The sequence below is a fragment of the Poromitra crassiceps genome (genome assembly GCF_964638095.1).
Source record: "Poromitra crassiceps genome assembly, chromosome: 12".
Lineage (NCBI taxonomy): Eukaryota > Metazoa > Chordata > Actinopteri > Beryciformes > Melamphaidae > Poromitra > Poromitra crassiceps.
Window position 1 is genome coordinate 25,935,614 of NC_139632.1, and position 18,671 is coordinate 25,954,284.

The 18,671-nt window shown below is 40.2% G+C and overlaps 2 protein-coding genes across 2 annotated transcripts; one reads left to right on the forward strand and one right to left on the reverse strand.

The window, feature by feature from the left end:
• The first annotated feature begins 313 nt into the window (after positions 1–313).
• On the forward strand, positions 314–3,619 carry cUnh1orf146 (chromosome Un C1orf146 homolog). Its single transcript, XM_083647790.1, has 5 exons — positions 314–438; positions 681–774; positions 1,759–1,930; positions 3,181–3,259; positions 3,370–3,619. The coding sequence occupies exons 1-5, from the start codon at positions 373–375 to the stop codon at positions 3,475–3,477; spliced, it is 519 nt and encodes a 172-aa protein (XP_083503916.1). The 5' UTR covers positions 314–372; the 3' UTR covers positions 3,478–3,619.
• A 148-nt stretch (positions 3,620–3,767) lies between these two features.
• LOC310786115 (glomulin-like) lies at positions 3,768–17,043 on the reverse strand (the record flags this gene model as incomplete). The annotated part of the gene is made up of 18 exons (XM_083647293.1): positions 3,768–3,881; positions 4,584–4,678; positions 4,778–4,913; positions 5,230–5,293; positions 5,624–5,733; positions 6,552–6,636; positions 7,087–7,160; positions 7,721–7,762; positions 7,859–7,948; positions 8,075–8,105; positions 8,202–8,255; positions 8,386–8,552; positions 10,303–10,393; positions 11,996–12,245; positions 12,443–12,536; positions 12,625–12,735; positions 15,438–15,563; positions 17,002–17,043. 18 exons carry the CDS (start codon positions 17,041–17,043, stop codon positions 3,768–3,770), a joined length of 1,776 nt encoding a protein of 591 aa, XP_083503419.1.
• Between the last annotated feature and the right edge of the window lie 1,628 nt (positions 17,044–18,671).

Here is an 18,671-nt window from a genome sequence, read left to right on the forward strand (position 1 = left end):
AGTGAAATTGAAAATAATAAAGGTTTCTGTTTCTGAAGAAATTAACACTGTTCCACGTTGTCAAGGTTGGATCTTATTTAAGAGGAGGCTCACCATTGCTATACTGTATATCTAGAGTAAATGTCACCTTGTAAAGTATATGAAAATATAGCTCTTAAACCATTTTTTAAAGTTTTAAATTATTGAAGATGGAAATTATTATGTAGGCATGAATCATGAGCGGTTATCACGTAACACCGTTATTTCCCACAGCACCTGAAGGCAGCATAGCGATAGTCTTAAACTCAGGCTAGTCTGTTCATATCTCCGTGTCTGTTGGTCTCTCATCATCAATACAGTATCTTCATTAGACTGTCTAGTTGGAAATGAGTCATGACAACCAACAAGGAAACACCCATTCAGTGGAAAACAACCATTATTGTCAGCACATCACTTAAGGTAAATGTACGTTAAAACTTGAAATGGCAAACATTTTAGTTGACAGTTGGAAGAATTCAGAGGGTGAAGGGGAGATGACAGATTTTGTGTTTGTGTTGGCTGGCTAGCTAGCTAGCATACATAACACCATAAGTAGCCTACTATAGTAAGTAAACTATCACATATTCAAGCTGGTTGGTTTACAATGCTTAAACTTCTTTTCAACAAATTCAGAAGAAGCTAACATCTGTTTTCTTTATTAGAACCACGATACAACAAGGATGCTCTGCGCACAACAACATCGCATCAGATTGTCAGACAGTGTTGAGTCCGGAACCTTTGTTTTTCCTTTGTCAGGTAAACACGCTGTACGCTATTTTGGATAACCTCGTAGGCTATATTCTATAATGTGAACGGACTAGAATATGAATGGAAGTTAATCAACTGAAGTCCTCTGCCTTATCATTGAATTTAAACAATGTGTAGAGACAGTCCGCATGTCTGGGAACGCCCACAAAATGTTAAACGGCTGGCGCGCGAGTGGGGTAAAACCGCCGATATATCTCATGGGCTGACTCACCAAAAGACGGTGCTGCTGCTCTAAACTACATGTTTGGGGGGTTCTACAGCAGAACACAAGACGTCTGCTCAGATGTGCGTTTACTGCGGTGGTTAAATCCTAGCCTGGGTAGTTAAATCCCCGATCGTGTCTGCCTGGGCTGGGCTATCAGCTAAATTCTAACTTTGCTGAATGGATAGAACGGGGGAATTTACCCCGCCCCCAGCAAGTCTGAGCCAGCTAACCCAGCGTCTATTGTGGGCGTTCCTAGAGCCTGTATGGGCGTTCCCAGACATGCGGACTGTCTCTATTTTATGATTTATCCCCAAAATGCTAGTGGACAATTAATTATCTAACGACTGCAGCCAGGATCACAGTTTGTGAAGCTAGTGTCACAGAGATAGGGCCCAGTTAAGTTTGAGAAAACAGTTACTTAGCCTAAACAGAGAGAGAGACCGAAACGTTATTCTATATATTAAACTTTTGATTGCATGTGGAGACAGTGTGCGGGAGTTTATTCTGGTGCAGTTACTTGGACAATTAATTATCTAACGACTGCAGCCAGGATCACAGTTTGTGAAGCTAGTGTCACAGAGATAGGGCCCAGTTAAGTTTGAGAAAACAGTTACTTAGCCTAAACAGAGAGAGAGACCGAAACGTTATTCTATATATTAAACTTTTGATTGCATGTGGAGACAGTGTGCGGGAGTTTATTCTGGTGCAGTTACTTAGCCTGAAAGTGAATGAATGTAAGCTTGACTGACATAAATTGATGTGCCCAGGTACTGCATTTTTGGTTGTTGACCCACAAGATCTCCCAGACAGTTGTGAGGAGTCGGTACTCTTTAAGAAGATAAAGACATTTGTGGAAGTCCACCGGAACAGCTTTCTACTTCTGTATGCTCCTTTTTATGGGAAAAAGGAGTTGGACACCTTGTCAGTGATTCAGCACAGGTAGATAGATGGATGTTTTCACTATGGCTATTAAAATGATCTTGACTCTTGGATGTTATGGCTTTATGAATTCAGTCACTTTGGATCTGACTTGAGGGCACTGTGGACATGGAGCCATTCGCTATTATTGCAGCCACTTTTTGTCTCTGCTGAGCCTAAAGATAAGCAAAGGCCAACATAAAGTAATTTATTATACAGTAAAACATTAAACACTGAAATAAGATTTGGTTTACATGAAAAATTTGATTCTAAGAGATTTGATTTATTTGTCCAGTTATACCTGTCATTACTCATGGGCTCTGCTGACCCTAATGTAATAACTCATAACTCAATAATAACTCATATTAATGAACTAATAAGTCTCACTCATTCAGGGTTCATACACTACTGAAAAATAATAATTTGGAAATAGTATTTTCCAGGCCTGGAGATGTGAAACTGATAAATGGGAGAAAAGTTTTTATTGCCAGAGCTAAAATAATATAAGAATATTTGATTTTAAAGTGAAAAACAATCAAATGTTTAAAGTTAGTGTAGCTGACTTATTACTAATTGTTTCTGTATGCTGACAATTCTGCTTTGTTGGTCTTCACTCAGTGAAGAGACCAACACAACCTAATGAGGGTCATCCTTAACCTCAACCCAAGAACGCACATTAGCCCAATCCATTTTAAAGAGTTAAATTGGCTCCCCGCTGAAAGTAGAATACAACAGTTGAACTTATCATGGTCTATAAAATTATTACATGACCTTTGTTCTAATTATTTCACCAAGTACTTTCAGTTTGTTCGGGACATTCATAGCCTGAACACAAGGGCTAGAGGAGTGGAACAAGATCCCTATATGAAATTAAGTCTGCAAATTATCTGAATGGTTTTAAAAACCTTCTGAAAAAATTATTGCTGAGTAAGCTAGAGTAATGTGTGAGCCTTTCGGTGTAATGGTGTAACTTATGTTGGTTTATATCTCTTGTTCTTCTTATCCTTGATTGTTCTGTATTGTTTATTTGATGTTATGTGTTACTGTATGTCATGTTTTTATAAGACCAGGGACCATGATTGGATTTTGTTGTTCTTTATCCAGGATAAAATCAATCAATTAAAATCAATCTTATACAAATTTAGTCATGGAAATTTGAAAATGAGTCATAGAAACATTCTGGAATTACATCAGTGAATAGGTGTGGAACCCCAGGGATTTGTTTTATGTGTCTACCGTGTTACAGAGGGAGCCAATTTTGTCTTTTTCAGATTCTTTGGCAGCAACCTCAAGATCCTTCCTGTGCGAAACAATGCTGAAATCGTCAAAGGGATGTTGACAATCGCTAAGGTAAAGATGGAGGCAGTACATGAACATGATTTGCTGAATCTGGATACAAAATAGTGGTTTTGTACTTTTGCGACATTTTGACAAATGAATGAAGGCACATTTGTCTGCAGGCCACCAGTAAGCCGCATGTCAACAGCATCAGGGAGCGGATGTCCCTGGCTCGGGCCCATGTCATTGAAAGCAGCCCTGTGTGGGAGATGCTCAGAGACCAACTCTGAAGATGAAGTGGAAATGGCAAGTTCTCCTTCTGTCTCTCCTGTCTTTGTCATGGACCCTTCCTGGTACCAGTCTCAATTAGGTCAATATACAGAAGACAGGTGAAATTTATATTGTTCTACTGTTACACTGAGAGTTGATGTATGTCCCGAAAGTTTTTTGGAAAAGAAACATTTACTTTTTTGTTTTTGTTTATTGTTTTTACATATTTGGTATTTATTGATTGGTCAAACACAGATTAATAAAGACAAGCATTTGTTGTGAAACGCACAAATGGTTTAAAAGTGACGATTTAATAAGCAGCTTCTGTTTCATTTTGGGTCTTCTCCTTGTCCTCTGTTATCTCCTCAATGCGGACGATAAGACTCTCCATCAGGTCGAAAGTGACCAAAGCGCTCTGCAGGACCTGAGAAGTACAGTCCAACAGGTTTTATCTTATCTCGTCGTACTAATGCCAAAATCAAAAGCACAAATTGGGAAAACTGACAGGTAGGGCTGTACCGAATAATAATGAAAGAAAAAAATCACATTTGAATATTCTATTGAGGTTTTCCACAAATATTCAAATGTCTGCCGTGACGTCATCATGACGTATAAAAAAAAAAATCCTCAATTTGAGTAAAGTGATTCGTCGGATCAAATATGAGCTAGTCTACTTCTTAAATCAACTTTGTTTCATGAATATAACTCTGCAGTAAAAATCTACAAATCTTGTACAATCAACCATTCATGTACATTAAGCTCTAGTAGTTTGTTCATTCAATCATCACAATTCACAATATGCAGGGAACAATTCAAGATAACACAATCACACAAGCCATACACTAACAGCAGGATACTGCAAACTGCACTGAACTTGGCACTGGCAATCATCTTAGTACACCAGACATAGTAAACTGACTTGTACTTGGACTCACTTTAATGGTCCAACAATGACCATAGTAAATGACCTAAAGCACACTTGAGCCAAAATCCCCCAAAATATTAATTATTAATATTTGAATGCTGATGTTTGTTTTTTTTATTCAAATGTCAGCATTATGAACACATATTCAAATGTACAAACTATTCGGTGCAGCCACACTGACAGGAAAGGTAGTTACTGTACCTGATGCTGGACCTCTGGAGGCATATTAGATACTTTCTCATGTCTCACTGTTATGCTTTTGACTAGTGTCGTTGATCTGGCTGCAGCTCTGGCTTCTAGAGGAGTATAGTGACAGCAGCACACAATGCAAAACAGCCTGTTCATATTGCAGAATTTGCAGAAGGTAATTTGAACGTATTTTTATGAATTCTTACCCTTTGCTTTTAGCTTCTGATCCTCCCTCAGTGCCTTCACTTCAGATGTATAATACACTCTTGATAAGCCGATACAGACGCGCAGCATTTTTAGGTATCCGTCTTTGAGCCTGCACAGCTCTGGCCACACATCTGTCTAAAAGTAGGAGGAATAGACCATCAGTATTCTGCATTAACCCAACCAGAGATGAATGGGCTATAGAGATTCCTCAATACAGGGTCCACCAGTAGGACTCTTCCGGTCTCCTAAATTCCATTGCCATCAATGGCGTTGTAGGAGACCAGAAGTGTATACTGAGGGAGCGTGGCAGTGGTGAAACCCACCTGACAGGCATACAGGAAGTGATTGGAATTTGAGCTGTCTCTATAGTGTAATCATGTCTCTGACCAATTCAGCTTGACAGACAGAAGAACATATAAGAACTTATAAGAGTTGAATTAGAAAGACTCACATTGCTCCTGAAGTCTTTGTCTCTAATAAGGAGATAACGCAGAAGATTCAGACACTCCATTATCCTGGATAGAGATGGGACATTGCTTAAGATTGGTTCTGTCAGGGTGAAACACTCCAGTACTGACATTGACAGACTTTTAAGTGACTCTGCAGACAAGCCAAGCTCAGAGTAGTTTGGGGTTATTTTGCAATCTCTCTCTCTCTCTCTCTCTCTCTCTCTCTCTCTCTCTCTCTCTCTCTCTCTCTCTCTCTGATGGTAGCTAGGTGATGAAATGTGAGCTTCAGTCGATATAGTCTTCCATCTCTCTTACCAAGGCAGAAATATACCTGAAATAGATGTTTGGAACTTGCAGTTTGTGATTTTACCCTCTGCTTGCGTTCACACTCCTCACCTGTCCATACTGTGCAGCAGGTCGGTCTGAGCACCTTGTGGCAGGCACAGCAGCAGCCCCAGCAGTGGGAGAAGCTCGGCTCCTAGGAACCATGGGTTGGCATTGCCGGGCTAGAGGAGAAGGATCATAGAATTTACACATGCACATGCCCAGTCATCAAGATGTAGGTCAAACACAAAGGCAGGATCTTCTACTTTTTTTGTCATATAGCCAATTTAGTTCCAATTAGGCTGTCTCACAAACATGTCAAGACTGGGACTGAAGTGCGCAGCCTTACCCACAACTCGGCTGCTGTGTGGCCAATGAGACCAGCATCACTGATGATGTCAGATTTATGACATCACTGATGATGTCATCAGTGGGATTTATGACATCACTGATGATGTCACAGTGGGATTTATGACATCACTGACAATGTCACAGTGGGATTTATGACATCACTGGGATTTATGACATCACTGATGATGGCACAGTGAGATTTATGACATCACGGATGATGTCACAGTGGGATTTATGCATTGGATTTATGACATCACAGTGCGACAGAGAAACAAACAGAGCCCCTGCTCTGATGATGATAAATGGAGCGAATGGGAAAAGGCAATGTCCATATAGCTATGTCTTTCTAGTGTAAAGAAACAAACGTTAATTTGCAATTGCTGCGATCACATATGCAAATGTACAAAATGCAGGATGGCAGGGACAGCCCACCCTGCCGAAACCCCCCTTCTGCCCCTTTTAGCCAATAGGCATGAGCACAAACACACACCTCTATACACACACTTGACCTCCATGCCACATTTCAGCCTCCCAGCATGAAAACTGTGCCCGTTAAAGGGTGGTGAACTTTTTGTGGACCAAACAACCGACCAACAGAGTGACTTACAGTATAAAAATATGGGTATGCCCACATTATGTTTTATCTTACCTTGATGGAAAACTCCACTTGGTTCTTGATGTTCTTTACTATATAACCCTCTACGCCTGAATGGTCGCTGGTTTTTAACATGCACCTGCAAAAGAAATTTGGAGTTTTGTTACTCAACTGTGTAGACTAAGTTGACCTAATTAAACAAATGTAAAAAAAACTTTGGTTGATCAGTATCAGATGAAACTTCAATAATTCCTGTGGGGAACTTGGGATGTTGCAGCTGCAAATACTAACAGAAGCAAAGCAAAATATAATTGAAAATATAATTGAAATACAGATACAGCAGATATGGGAGGGGGGTATAAAATATGCTTTATATGCTTTAAATATGCTATATATATATATATATATATATATATATATATATATACACACACACAATCACAAGGACATTGGAATACTGTATAAAGAAATCAGATATGTGAATTTGGACCCAATATACATGAGAGGCTAAATGTGTGTTGTGCTCACATTACTACATAAGGTCTAAAAGTCTGTTTTTATTTCATTTCTTTTTGGATGATATTCTCACCTGAAGAACTTGTGCTTTGCCTCACTGTCTAATTTATTGATGAAGAGCTGGAAAACCTGCAGTCCTGTTTCTCTCTGGGAAAGCAGTGATCACATACATACAGTACACACACAGGCAAAGTCAGCAAATTAATTTGTTTGACAGTATGGCCGATGGGAAATCGAGTCACAACGATGAGGAAAAGAACGCAGAAGATCCAAATGTATCGGACAAAGAGGAAGAGGAGCTTTCACAATTCACGAGCCTTTACAGAGGGATATATGGGGCATCCTTTAAAACTGGGAAATGGGAATATGTGGGGATGAAATGATAAACGGTTTTAATGATAACCATACGCTTTGAAAAACATGGTAAATACTGTCCATCATCAACCAAAGTTGGCAACCGTCTCCCAGATGCAGATGCGCAGCCTTAGAGAAATGATTTCAGTGAGTGTATCAATCCTTTTTGGGTCTGAGTTTTCAATATAAAACTTGGTGAAATTATTTCTGTGAGTGTATTAGTACTTTTTGGAAATTTTCAGCACATTTGAACAATACCGTGATGATACCGATAATGTTCGTCACTATAATCGTGATATGACATTTTCGTATTGTTTCATCTCTAATTCATAAAGTATAATTGTATTACTCACCAAATGTTGCATTGGACAGTCAGTGAGAACTTGCCGCAAGTTCTGTGAATTACACAGGAACACAAGTAGATAGTGAAAATGTGACTTATTGCACCTTTTCAGACTGTAAGAATGGAACTAGTAATCTGCTTGGCTTACCTGCGGTACGCTGTAGAAGGTCTTCAGCTCCAGTAGATCCACTGGAAGGCTGTTGTCCTGCACACTCTCCAAGCTTTTTGCATATAGAGCCTGAGTGAAAATGCACATGTATAGCCTACTTTAATTTGCTTCAAGGCATTCTATAATTTTGTTTCCATTAATTATTTTTAGACCAAATAACAAATGTAAGGCAAATTAATATTGACGTGCCCTTACCAGTCCTTTGAGTAAGCATGATTCATTTTTTCTTTTGTAGAAAGAAACAAGATGACAGATTATTTTAAGATGTCCATAATTTTTATACAAGAGACATATTTTACCCCATATTGTATTGACAACATACCTTCCAAGCAAGATATTTATGTATTCCATGTTGCACTGAAGAACAAATACAGGGCTGGAACAGGAAAAGATGGTTTGTTAAACTAAACTTATTTTTTTTTACAGGTGTGTTGAGATAAAAGATAAACAGCGCCTCCTGTGTGTGCCATTGAAAGTTCATGATCAGGCCGATGGCTTCTCATTACCTGAACACTGCTGGAAAGCTCTCTATGGAGATGAGCTGGACAAACAGCAGGTAAGCCAAACAAGCCCTTGACTCCTTGGACTGATGACTGTCCATCAGGATGCTTTTCTTCAGAGGGTTGTAGAACAGGAGGTCCTGAAGAGGCTCCTCGATTGCAGGCAGTGTGACCTGGAGGACAAATGCACAAGTTCAACTTATTTTTTCCCAGGTTTTCTCTGTACTGTACTAGGCCAACACGAAGTACCGCAACCAGGAATTGAACCCGGGTCTCTGTGGTGGCAGGTGAGTGCTTTTACTTTTACACTAGACACCCTATCCACCTTATTTTTGAATGCCCCACTGTAAAAAAATAATTGTGGGTACAAGGTCCGGTTTAACGTGACTTATTGTTGCAGCTTGCCATTTCCTTTGTTATACTTGGCTGCAGACCCAAATTATAAACCGGAAAATGGAGTACATTATAAAAGTTATAAATATAATCACGTTATAAACAACTAACCAACGCTGGGGGTCCGTATGGAAACAGTGTTACTCGAAATGGTTAAAAGTTAAATCAATTTGGTCATTCAGTGGCGTTTTACTGCCATGTAAAGTAACTATTACGCTAGCCGCTAGCATTAGCCACAGTAGCCGACTACCCACAATGCATTACATTATCCCAACGCCCGAAGCAATATTTTTTTCCGGATGATGGCCAGGCCCGTAGCCAGGGTTTGAGAAATACCGAGGTAATTTTAGCGCGGCGTGGGGGACCCAGGGGGGTCTCTGTGTGTATTATTCCTTCACACCACCAGCTGCCCTTCACACTCACAGCTCTTCTCCGGGCGCTCTTGTCTCTTCCCTCTGCCTGTCACCAGTCAAAACTGACTGAGGCTCGAACCCACGACCGCAAAGTGGCTGAGGTTTCAATATTGCCAGGCAGGAAGCGTACTCTCTGTGCCACCAAGTCCGACTGATTGAATTAGGTTTTCTCAGTGCTTTAAATGACTCTTTCCTCTGGCTGTCACATTCAAAACTGACTGAGGATCGAACCCACAACCTCAAAAGTCACTGAGGCTCAAACCCACAAAGCTCCAAACTGCTAGACAGCAATCCAACTCTCTGAGCTAGTGGGTCATAGTGATTAAGACTAGAACATTAAAGTATAGTCTTTATGCATCTTAAAATATGTTTTGGACCTTTTAAGTTGAATAGTATTTGAATTATATTAATATGACGTGAGTTTCTATTCGCCTTGCACAGAACACCTTTTACTTTTATACTTGAGTACATTTCAGAGCCTGTACTTTTTTACTTTTACTTGAGTAATTAAGTTGAATCAGTACTTCTGCTTTACCAGTCTTTTTTTTACACAAATAACTGTACTTCTACTTAATCAGAGCAACAATGTGATTAAATTTGGAATGACATGTCTGTGCAATAGGCTAAGTAGGCCGAAATAACTCAGATATAGGGTTTGCTATTGTAAAGTTTCATATAATGAAGTATCTCATGCTTGTTGATTTCATGATTGTTTTGCACCTGCTGCTCACGTTTGAGATACTTCTGGCTCGCCTGGAAAGAAGGTGGGAGCAGCCGAGTACAGTCAGCCAATCAGAGGCAGAGAGGGGCGGGTCATGCCTTCGCCATCATGGGAAAAAAAATATTGCGCACCCAAATGACACGGCTGTAGAGCAGAATGGCTCTGCTGTAAAATCCTCATAGATGTTTTTTGTCAAGTTAAAACAGTCTATTACACCGGAAGCGGAAGAAGCACCCATCAGGCACATCATTTAGCTCAGTGATCAGGCATCATGGCAGTTAGAAATAAGGTGGATAGTGACATTGAGTAGTTAAACCCACAATTAAACATCATTCTCTATGATTGCCTACCCATAGATGGAAACATGAGAGGTAGCTAATGTAATTTGCTCTTTACCAGTATCTCTGTGGCAAAGAGCCACAGTGGTGATTTTCTCTCTCGGTCTAGTTGGGCCTGGAGGAGTGGCTCCCTCAAGCTCCTCATGCAGCTGTAGGGAAAGACAGACCATTCATCACTAATCCTGTACAACAGCTTCTTTTTGGGCATCAACACTTCAGCTCCAATGTTATTATTGTAATTTAAAGCTATAGGAGAAATAACTAGATGTTTAAAAAAAACATTGTCATAAACTCTTATAAAAATGCTCCTTGACACACTTAATATGTTAAAATCATGGCAACTTGTAAAACTGATTAAAATAAAAATGGAGGCTATGTGTGAAATGTTTTAAGCTTTAGTCTTTTTGTTTATGTGAAGGGGTAAAAAAAAAAAGATTCATGTATTTTGGGGGATAATTTTGAGGTGGTCCTTACACTGAATAGAGGATACAATGGGGGGATATATATATATATATATATATATATATATATATATATATATATATATATATATATATATATATATATATACACACATATATATATATCCCCCCATTGTATCCTCTACATATATATATATATATATATATATATATACACACACACACACATATATATATATATATATATATATATATATATATATATATATATATATATATATATATATATATATATATATATATGTATGTATGTATATATATATGTATATATGTAAGGGATAATGTATACTGAGCCGGTGATTACTGTGGAAATAATGACCGACAGGTGAATGATTTAGCCCGACGCGCAGCGGAGGGCTTAATATTCACCTGAAGGTCATTATTTCCAGTAATCACCGGCTCAGTATACATTATCCCGCTTAGAACACGGCCTACAACTAAATCATTCAATAATCTGACAAAAATAATTATTCAAATTGATTTTTTAATAGCGTTTTCAACACAAAGCGGTTTCATTCGTAGCCTAATTGGCACACAAGACACCACAGCTGCAACTGGTTGGCCTAATTAGTAGCGTCTGCGGACAAAATGCTCTTACCAACTGATTAATCCAGGTGTGGCAGAGCAGCGGTCGGTTGTCGAGAAATAATGACCGGTGAATATTGTTGATTGACCAATCAGAATCGAGTATTCGAGAGAGCCGTGTTCTAAATATATATATATATATGCATGCGAGGCCCAAGCGTGCGAGCTGCGTCTGCGAGGCCGCAAAGCGGGCGAGACCTCGAGGGCAAACCAATGAGGCATGGTAGAAATGAGGGCTTCCAGTTGAGCAGGCGACAGCGAGGGACGGCAGAAAAAAGCGCGTGATATTTCTAGTTATTATTAGCGTATATTAGCTCTGGTGACATCACCGTCCCAGCTCATGACTTTTGAAGCGTAAGATTACCAGTTCCCAGTTATAAAGGAATGCACGATTATTACACAATACCTGTTGCAGATATCCTACCACATACCTATTCTGAAATCCTGTCATAATACCTTTTATTAAACTTAAAGTACCAAACTCACACTGAAAACTAAAACTAAACTAAAAAAATAACTACATAAAAAATAAAAACGTGAACAATCTAAAAAACCATAATAACCTAATTGTGATCTAACATAAACCCACAGTCAGGCCATCTCTTAATATTTTTTTTATCATTAATATCTTCTCATTACTTTGCCTTCAACCCCACTAAATAGAGACTAGAGACAGAAACCTACAACTTGAGAAGCTCAGTCTTCAGCTCCTGATCCTCAGGAGTGCTGACAGCGTTTCCACTGTTCCTCTTCACTTGCTCCACAAAGGGCTCCATAAACACAGCCAAGGCGCTGCAGCAGCCACACAGCCCAAACTCATCAGCTGCCTCCTGCTGCTGGGTGTAAGGCACAGGTAGGCGGGACATCTGCTTCTGCAGGGCGGATAGAGCCAGGCCCAAACAAGCTGCCTTTCCATCATCCATCCTAAGTAGCACTTTGAACACACACGGTAGTTGTGGGATTACATTAGTTTACGGCAGGGGGCGCCACATACCATGTTTTAATAACTGCATCCTGAATTACTAGTCAAATCTCCTTGAACATATTTTGTAGAAAGGGCAGGGGCATTTTCATGCAATAATCAGCAGTAAGGCTTTGTGATTTTTTTTTGCCACAGTTCAGTTGCTGTACCTGTTTGAAGATGTGGAGAAAGAGTTATGATGGTGTCAGCGATAGCGTCTGGATCAGTGTCTTTAATCAGTTCAACCAAACCATGCAGGAGCTCCTTTGGGCAGCAAATCTAGACATCACAACAGACATGCTGATATAAATATTGTCCACAAGCATTATATAGGAGAGGTGTCAGTACCTACCCTGGTGAGGTGGGTCATGGCAGCCTGATAGTGATCGAGACTCTTCTCCTTTCTAATCACTTCAGTTGCAAGAGGTGCCAAGAGACTGCAGCCCATAGTCTTCACAAATCCCTGAGTAAAAGAGAAAACACCATCATTATATTTTATGCATACAATGGCAGAAATGTGTCATGTTCATCAATGATGATTCTTGGACGTCACTGCAGTTTGGTTCCAGAAACCCTTCTGATGCAAAACGGCTGTCTGGCATTAAAGAGTCATTTCAATAGAACTAGCAGAATACCCATGCAGTGTATCAGGCTGCACAGCCATTGTTAGCTCGCTCGCTCACTCTCTCTCTCTCTCTCTCTCTCTCTCTCTCTCTCTCTCTCTCTCTCTCTCTCTCACACACACACACACACACACACACACACACACACACACACACACACACACTTTGCATTCTTATTATAGTTCTGATTCTGATACCCGTTGGAGCACACAATCATTGGCCATTTAAGCAGGCCTCGCTCACAGAGTTGGCATGCAGTCTCTGCTCTCTCTCCCCAGAGGGTTTTCATAGTCTACTTCCCTGGCTGATTCCAACAGTTGGAATCCAAGTTGGAATCCAACTCCGCTCAGCTGTGCTCCTCCACTCAGGTGAGCTCCATCAGTAGTTAACGAATGGAGCTCTCCATGGTGCTGAACCTGTGTTCACTCTTTTTGGCCACTAATTAGCCATTTTGCCCATTTAGTCGGCCCTAATCACCTAATTAAAAAATCTGGCTCCATTAGGTAACCCACAGGGGTGCACCAAACACAATTAGCTCACTCACTCACACACAGACACTCAGACACTCTTATTATAGGATTCAAGAAATTGAGTAAAGCCTCTTACTCTTTCGCCTTGATGGAATTTATTTTAATGGAATTTCTTTGAATTTGCCTCAAATGTCCACTTGGACTCAAGGATGAGCTGATTAGATTTTGGTGGTCAAAGGTCAAAGTTCAAGGTTAATGTGACCTCATGACCGCTCACTTCATGCTCGTTAACGCGATATCTCAGGAACACCTTGACGGAATTTCGTCAAATTTGCCTCAAGGATGAACTGATTACATTTTGGTGGTTAAAGGTCAAAGTTCAAGGTCACTGACCTCATGAACCCTATTTTCAAGCTCTTTAATGCGATATCTCAGGAATGCCTTGACCGAATTTCTTCCAATTTGGCTCAAACGTCGACTTGGACTCAAGGATGAACTGATTAGATTTTGGTGGTCAAAGGACAAAGGTTAAGGTCGCTGTGACCTCACAAACACCATTTTCAAGCTCGTTAACGCAATATCTCAGGAACGCCTTGATGGAATTTCTTCAAAGATTCCCTCAAATGTCCACTTGGACTCAAGGATGAACTGATTACATTTTGATGGTCAACGGTCAAGGACACTGTGACCTCACGAATGCCATTTTCCAGCTCGGTAATGCCATATCTCAGTTAACCTGACATTGCCAGATGGGACCGGTATTGTTTGTTCTCTTCTCGCGGGATTTTAGATCTTGCAGAGAATCCAGCTTGCTTACAAGGTTATATCTCAGTAACACCTTGACAGAATTTCTTCACATTTGTCTCAAACGTCAAAGTCTGGACAGACATGGATTTCGACTGCTCACTTGTTGGTGGAGGCATATATCCGCAGTGCGGTCGTTCTAGCTTTGAAATGTATTGCTCTGCAGATGCAAAATCCCCCTCTACACTATGTCCAAGTCTATCCTTTAATAATAATAACAATACATTTCATTTATAGAGTGCTTTTCATTGTACTTAAAGACGCTTTACAAGGGGTTTTTTTACGCACAAGTTGAAAAGCCAGATATTTCTAATTTGATAGTCAATTGTTTGAACTGTTTTGTTTGTTTTGAATTGTTTGAAAGCAATAAGAAAACGGTAAGAAGACGAAATGACACATGCTTCTAAGTACAGTACACACAGCAAGTGTGGGAAGCACATGGGACAACTGAACCAAGGGCATTTAGAGGAGCATCGTATCAAGGAGGTTTATCAGTGGAGCGAGAAATCTGACTGCATATCTGCTAGTTTCCTCCCCACACCTCCAAGTCAAGAGGCAGACAGGCGCGGCATCGTGACTGAGTGATGTTCAGCATAGTTCTGTTCCTGGCTGGTGACACTGAGGAGGCAATCTCCTCAGTGTCACCAGCCAGGTGACACATGGAGTATGACTCCATGTGTCACCAGTATTCACTCTTGGGACTGTTGACAGATTAACACCGTCCGTCTTTTCCCTCAACATGTATGTATGTATGTACTGTATGTATGTATATATATATATATATATATATATATATATATATATATAGAGAGAGAGAGAGAGAGAGAGAGAGAGAGAGAGAGAGCAATCGACCCTCTGAAGGGCACACGGACAGACAACTTCAACTTCATTATGTAGAGATACGTACTGTATATATATGCTCACCAGCAGTGGGAGGATCACGCTATTCCCCCCAATTCCCCTCCCCCCAAACAGGTGCCCGACCGACCACATCAGGTACTAGTGCAGCGACCGGGACTTATACCCCACTGGCTTCCCACCCGCAGACACAGCCAATTGTGTCTGTTGGAAGACCCAGCCAGAAGTACCGCTGCCAGTAATTGAACCCGGGTCTCCGCCATGGTAGGTGAGTGCTTTTACCTCTGCACTACCCAGATGCCCCTATGTTTTATATTTGTGAGGTGTGACTAGTCCTGGGCAGCCTTTTATTTCTGAGGATGGATGACGTCTGTGTGTTAGTTCTGGCTGTGATGTACTGTAGGAGATACCTGGTTTTTCTCATCCTGAAGGACGTTCAGTAGTTGTGCACTTTCACCATGATCAAGACAGGCAGATCCAATGTTCTTGAAGTGCTGGTGGTCCTCTGGCTTCAGTCCTCCCTCTGGAGTATCCCTCTAAACACAAGATCGAGCATGTCAAATAACACAGTGCTTTCTTTTACATGTTCTGGTGCACAGTACAGCTTGACTTTGGTATGTTTGAAATACAGTATGAAAAAACTCTAGGAAGCATTAGTATTGCCCCTTTACCATTCTAAATTTGAATGTCATCTCTATGTGTTTCATTCTAAAATGTTAGAGGGATTTTTTTTTTTAATCTGAAATTGAAAAAACATAGATTGTGTAGAGCAAATGTGGGGGTTTTCTCAGAGCTTTTCAGTCTTTAAAACTGACTGAGGCTCGAACCCATGACCTCAAAACCGACGGAGGCTCCTACTGCTGGGCAGTAATCCAACTCTGTGAGCCACATGTGTCACACTTGTTAGGACAGGTCAGTCTTTCGCCTGGGTGTCCATTTTCATAACTCTCTAACTGACTGAGGCTCGAACCCTCAACCTCAAAACTGTCATGCAGCTGTCAAACTCTGTGAGCCACTGAGTCTCACAAGGTCAAGTCATTTCCGTCAGAGCTTTTCAGTCTTCACTTGAGAAGTTCTTCAAAGTCCAAGCTTTCACTGAGGCTCAACCCCAAAACCTCCAAATTGTGGTGTGGCCATAGGTGTCATTTACAATGGGGACATGTCCCCACCACTTTTCAACACAAAGTGACACGATTGTGTACTCAGATGTCAAATATGGTCTGACAGAGAATTCTGGAAATTTGAGTCTGGAAAAGTATGGGATTTTGAAATGAAAAATGTGTAGGAACCCTGAAAGGAACACTTCGCCTATTTTCAGTCTGCTTTGTATCATTAAAAAAAAAGTGCATGAATGACATCACTGGTCCACAAACTTAACTCAAATCAACTCTCAATAACTGTCCAACTAAATGAATGCAGGCAAAACGGTTTACAGTTTTCTGATATACTAATGATTTTATAATGACAAAGTACAAGGCAGGTTGAAAATCGGTGGAGTGTTCCTTTAAGATAGCAAGTGACAAATATTGATAATAGTTCTCTGGACTATTGAAATTCCCTAAAAACTAAGATATTGTCTTTCCTATTTCTCTCTACTGTGAACAATCCAAATGAAAATGCAAAAATACCCTCAAAAAGTAACAATTATAGTAAAGTATAGTAAGTGTATTCTTGGAGTGAGAAATCGGACTGCATATCTATACAGTACAGTATAGTATACAGTATATCATATTTGGGGTGCAGTTTTGCCTTAAAAAATAAAGTAATATTTGATTTGGATAGTTCACAGTGGAGAGAGACAGGGATGATTGAGAGAGGGGGGGGAGGGGAGTGTGACATGAGACGAAATGTGAACTTGCACTCTCCTAATTAACAATGAGTTTCACCATGATGCCAATTTAGCGCAGCACTGTTGTGTGCCTCAGGCCCTCAGCTGAACTATATCAGAGTGATATTAGAGTTGTGTTGACTTACCCATCTCTGGATTATGTCATTCACCTGGTCCGCGTTCATCATCAGCGTCATCAGCTGCCCTCACAGGCAATCAACAAATCTTTAATTTCAACCCTCCAAAAAAAAACAAGACAAACAATGGCCACTATGGCATCCAGAAGAACCAAGGTCAGCACTAGTATTTGGCCAAATGTGAAGCTCACTAATGTCTGGAGGGAGAGAGAGATGGTCTCTAAAGAACCGTCTACATAAACCTCTTATCTCCCTTTGTGCTTGAGATGTAAGAGGATTAAGGCAGAGTGCTTCTGTGCAGCCACAGAAAACATACAACTGTCTGTGCGGCTCCAGACGAGTGACACTCTTCCAATCCTGTAGAAACACACTGCAGAGGTTTTCCAGCTTTGGAATAACCCCCACATGGATATTAGACATAAATGATTACACCTGTGTGAATATTTCTTTTGTTGCCTTTAATCCAGAGAAAGTTGACTCAAGCACTTTTCCAGCACACATTCATTCATTCTTTTTTAGATATGATTTTGTACATATTTGCTTAATTACCTGTACTAGGTCGCAAAATGTCACCTGAATACAATCTCTGGTAAAAAAAAAAACATTAGTGTAGAATGTGACTAGAATAGAATGTTATAATATTACAATGAGCAAAACTTTGCTTCGATATTTTACATAATTTATGTAATATTAGGAGCTCAACTTTTGCTTTAAAAATGTATTTCATGGCAGGTGTAACATTTGCTACATGAGCAGCACCAGTCGAAGGTTTATTGTGAGTTGACAGTTTATTCGATAAATAAATCCAGCAGGATGCTAGCTGTGTGTTCCAGGCTTGTCCCACTGTAATTAAATGGAAGAGCCTGTTGTACAGAGAGATATAAGGATTAAGAATGCCTATCCATGATTGCCTATAATGACAGCAGCATATTGCTCCTGTGTGTAATCACAAAGGCTTCAAAGGGATGGGCCATGCTCTCTCCACAATGTTCCGTGCGTGTGTAATATAATAGAAGAACAATCACTGACTTCCTGGTGCAGCTAGACAGCTTCAGCAAAGGAGCTCAAGCCCTGATTTGAGTTGAATGGAGAGGCCAGCGTGTTTGAACGGTAGGATTTAGCCAACATCTGCTGCTCAGGTTTGCTCTCTGTATTGCCGTGTGATGAAAGCCTTAAACAAAAGGCCACAAAGCAAATACAATGCACAGTCTGGTACTCACTCTATGTTTGTCCCTGATTTTGTCATTCCTAATTGCTGGCTGATGAGGTTTTGTTTTGACAGTGGTCCCTGCATGTGGGGCATATGAAAGTAAACAATGTGTAGGATCACAATCATTGTGTTATGCATCGCTTATGTCTTACTGAGGTGGGAAATACAGCAGATCATAGAATAGATCAAATAAAATGAATACAGTAATAAAGGAGCACATTTTAGTTTGTAAACAGGCATGGGTAAATCACATCTAAATGACCCAGCAATCATAGAAAATTAATTATTTTCATAGAAAGGGAATACCTATAATTTTAATCTGTATACTCATCAGCCCAAAACAGTGACTCTGAAAGTTTATTTTTCCCTAAGTGTAAAATTAGTTCAAGTTGACATGAAAACTCACAGGTTTATATTAACCAAGATAATGTATGTTTCCATGCTGATATTACAGTACACCATCCAAATA

What these genes read in the sequence shown, in the direction of transcription:
- cUnh1orf146 (XM_083647790.1), top strand. Translation starts at nt 373, where the DNA reads ATGACAACCAACAAGGAAACACCCATTCAGTGGAAAACAACCATTATT. An exon ending in TTGTCAGCACATCACTTAAG is followed by an intron (nt 439 to 680) that starts GTAAATGTACGT and finishes TTTCTTTATTAG; the next exon opens with AACCACGATACAACAAGGAT. An exon ending in CTTTGTTTTTCCTTTGTCAG is followed by an intron (nt 775 to 1,758) that starts GTAAACACGCTG and finishes TGATGTGCCCAG; the next exon opens with GTACTGCATTTTTGGTTGTT.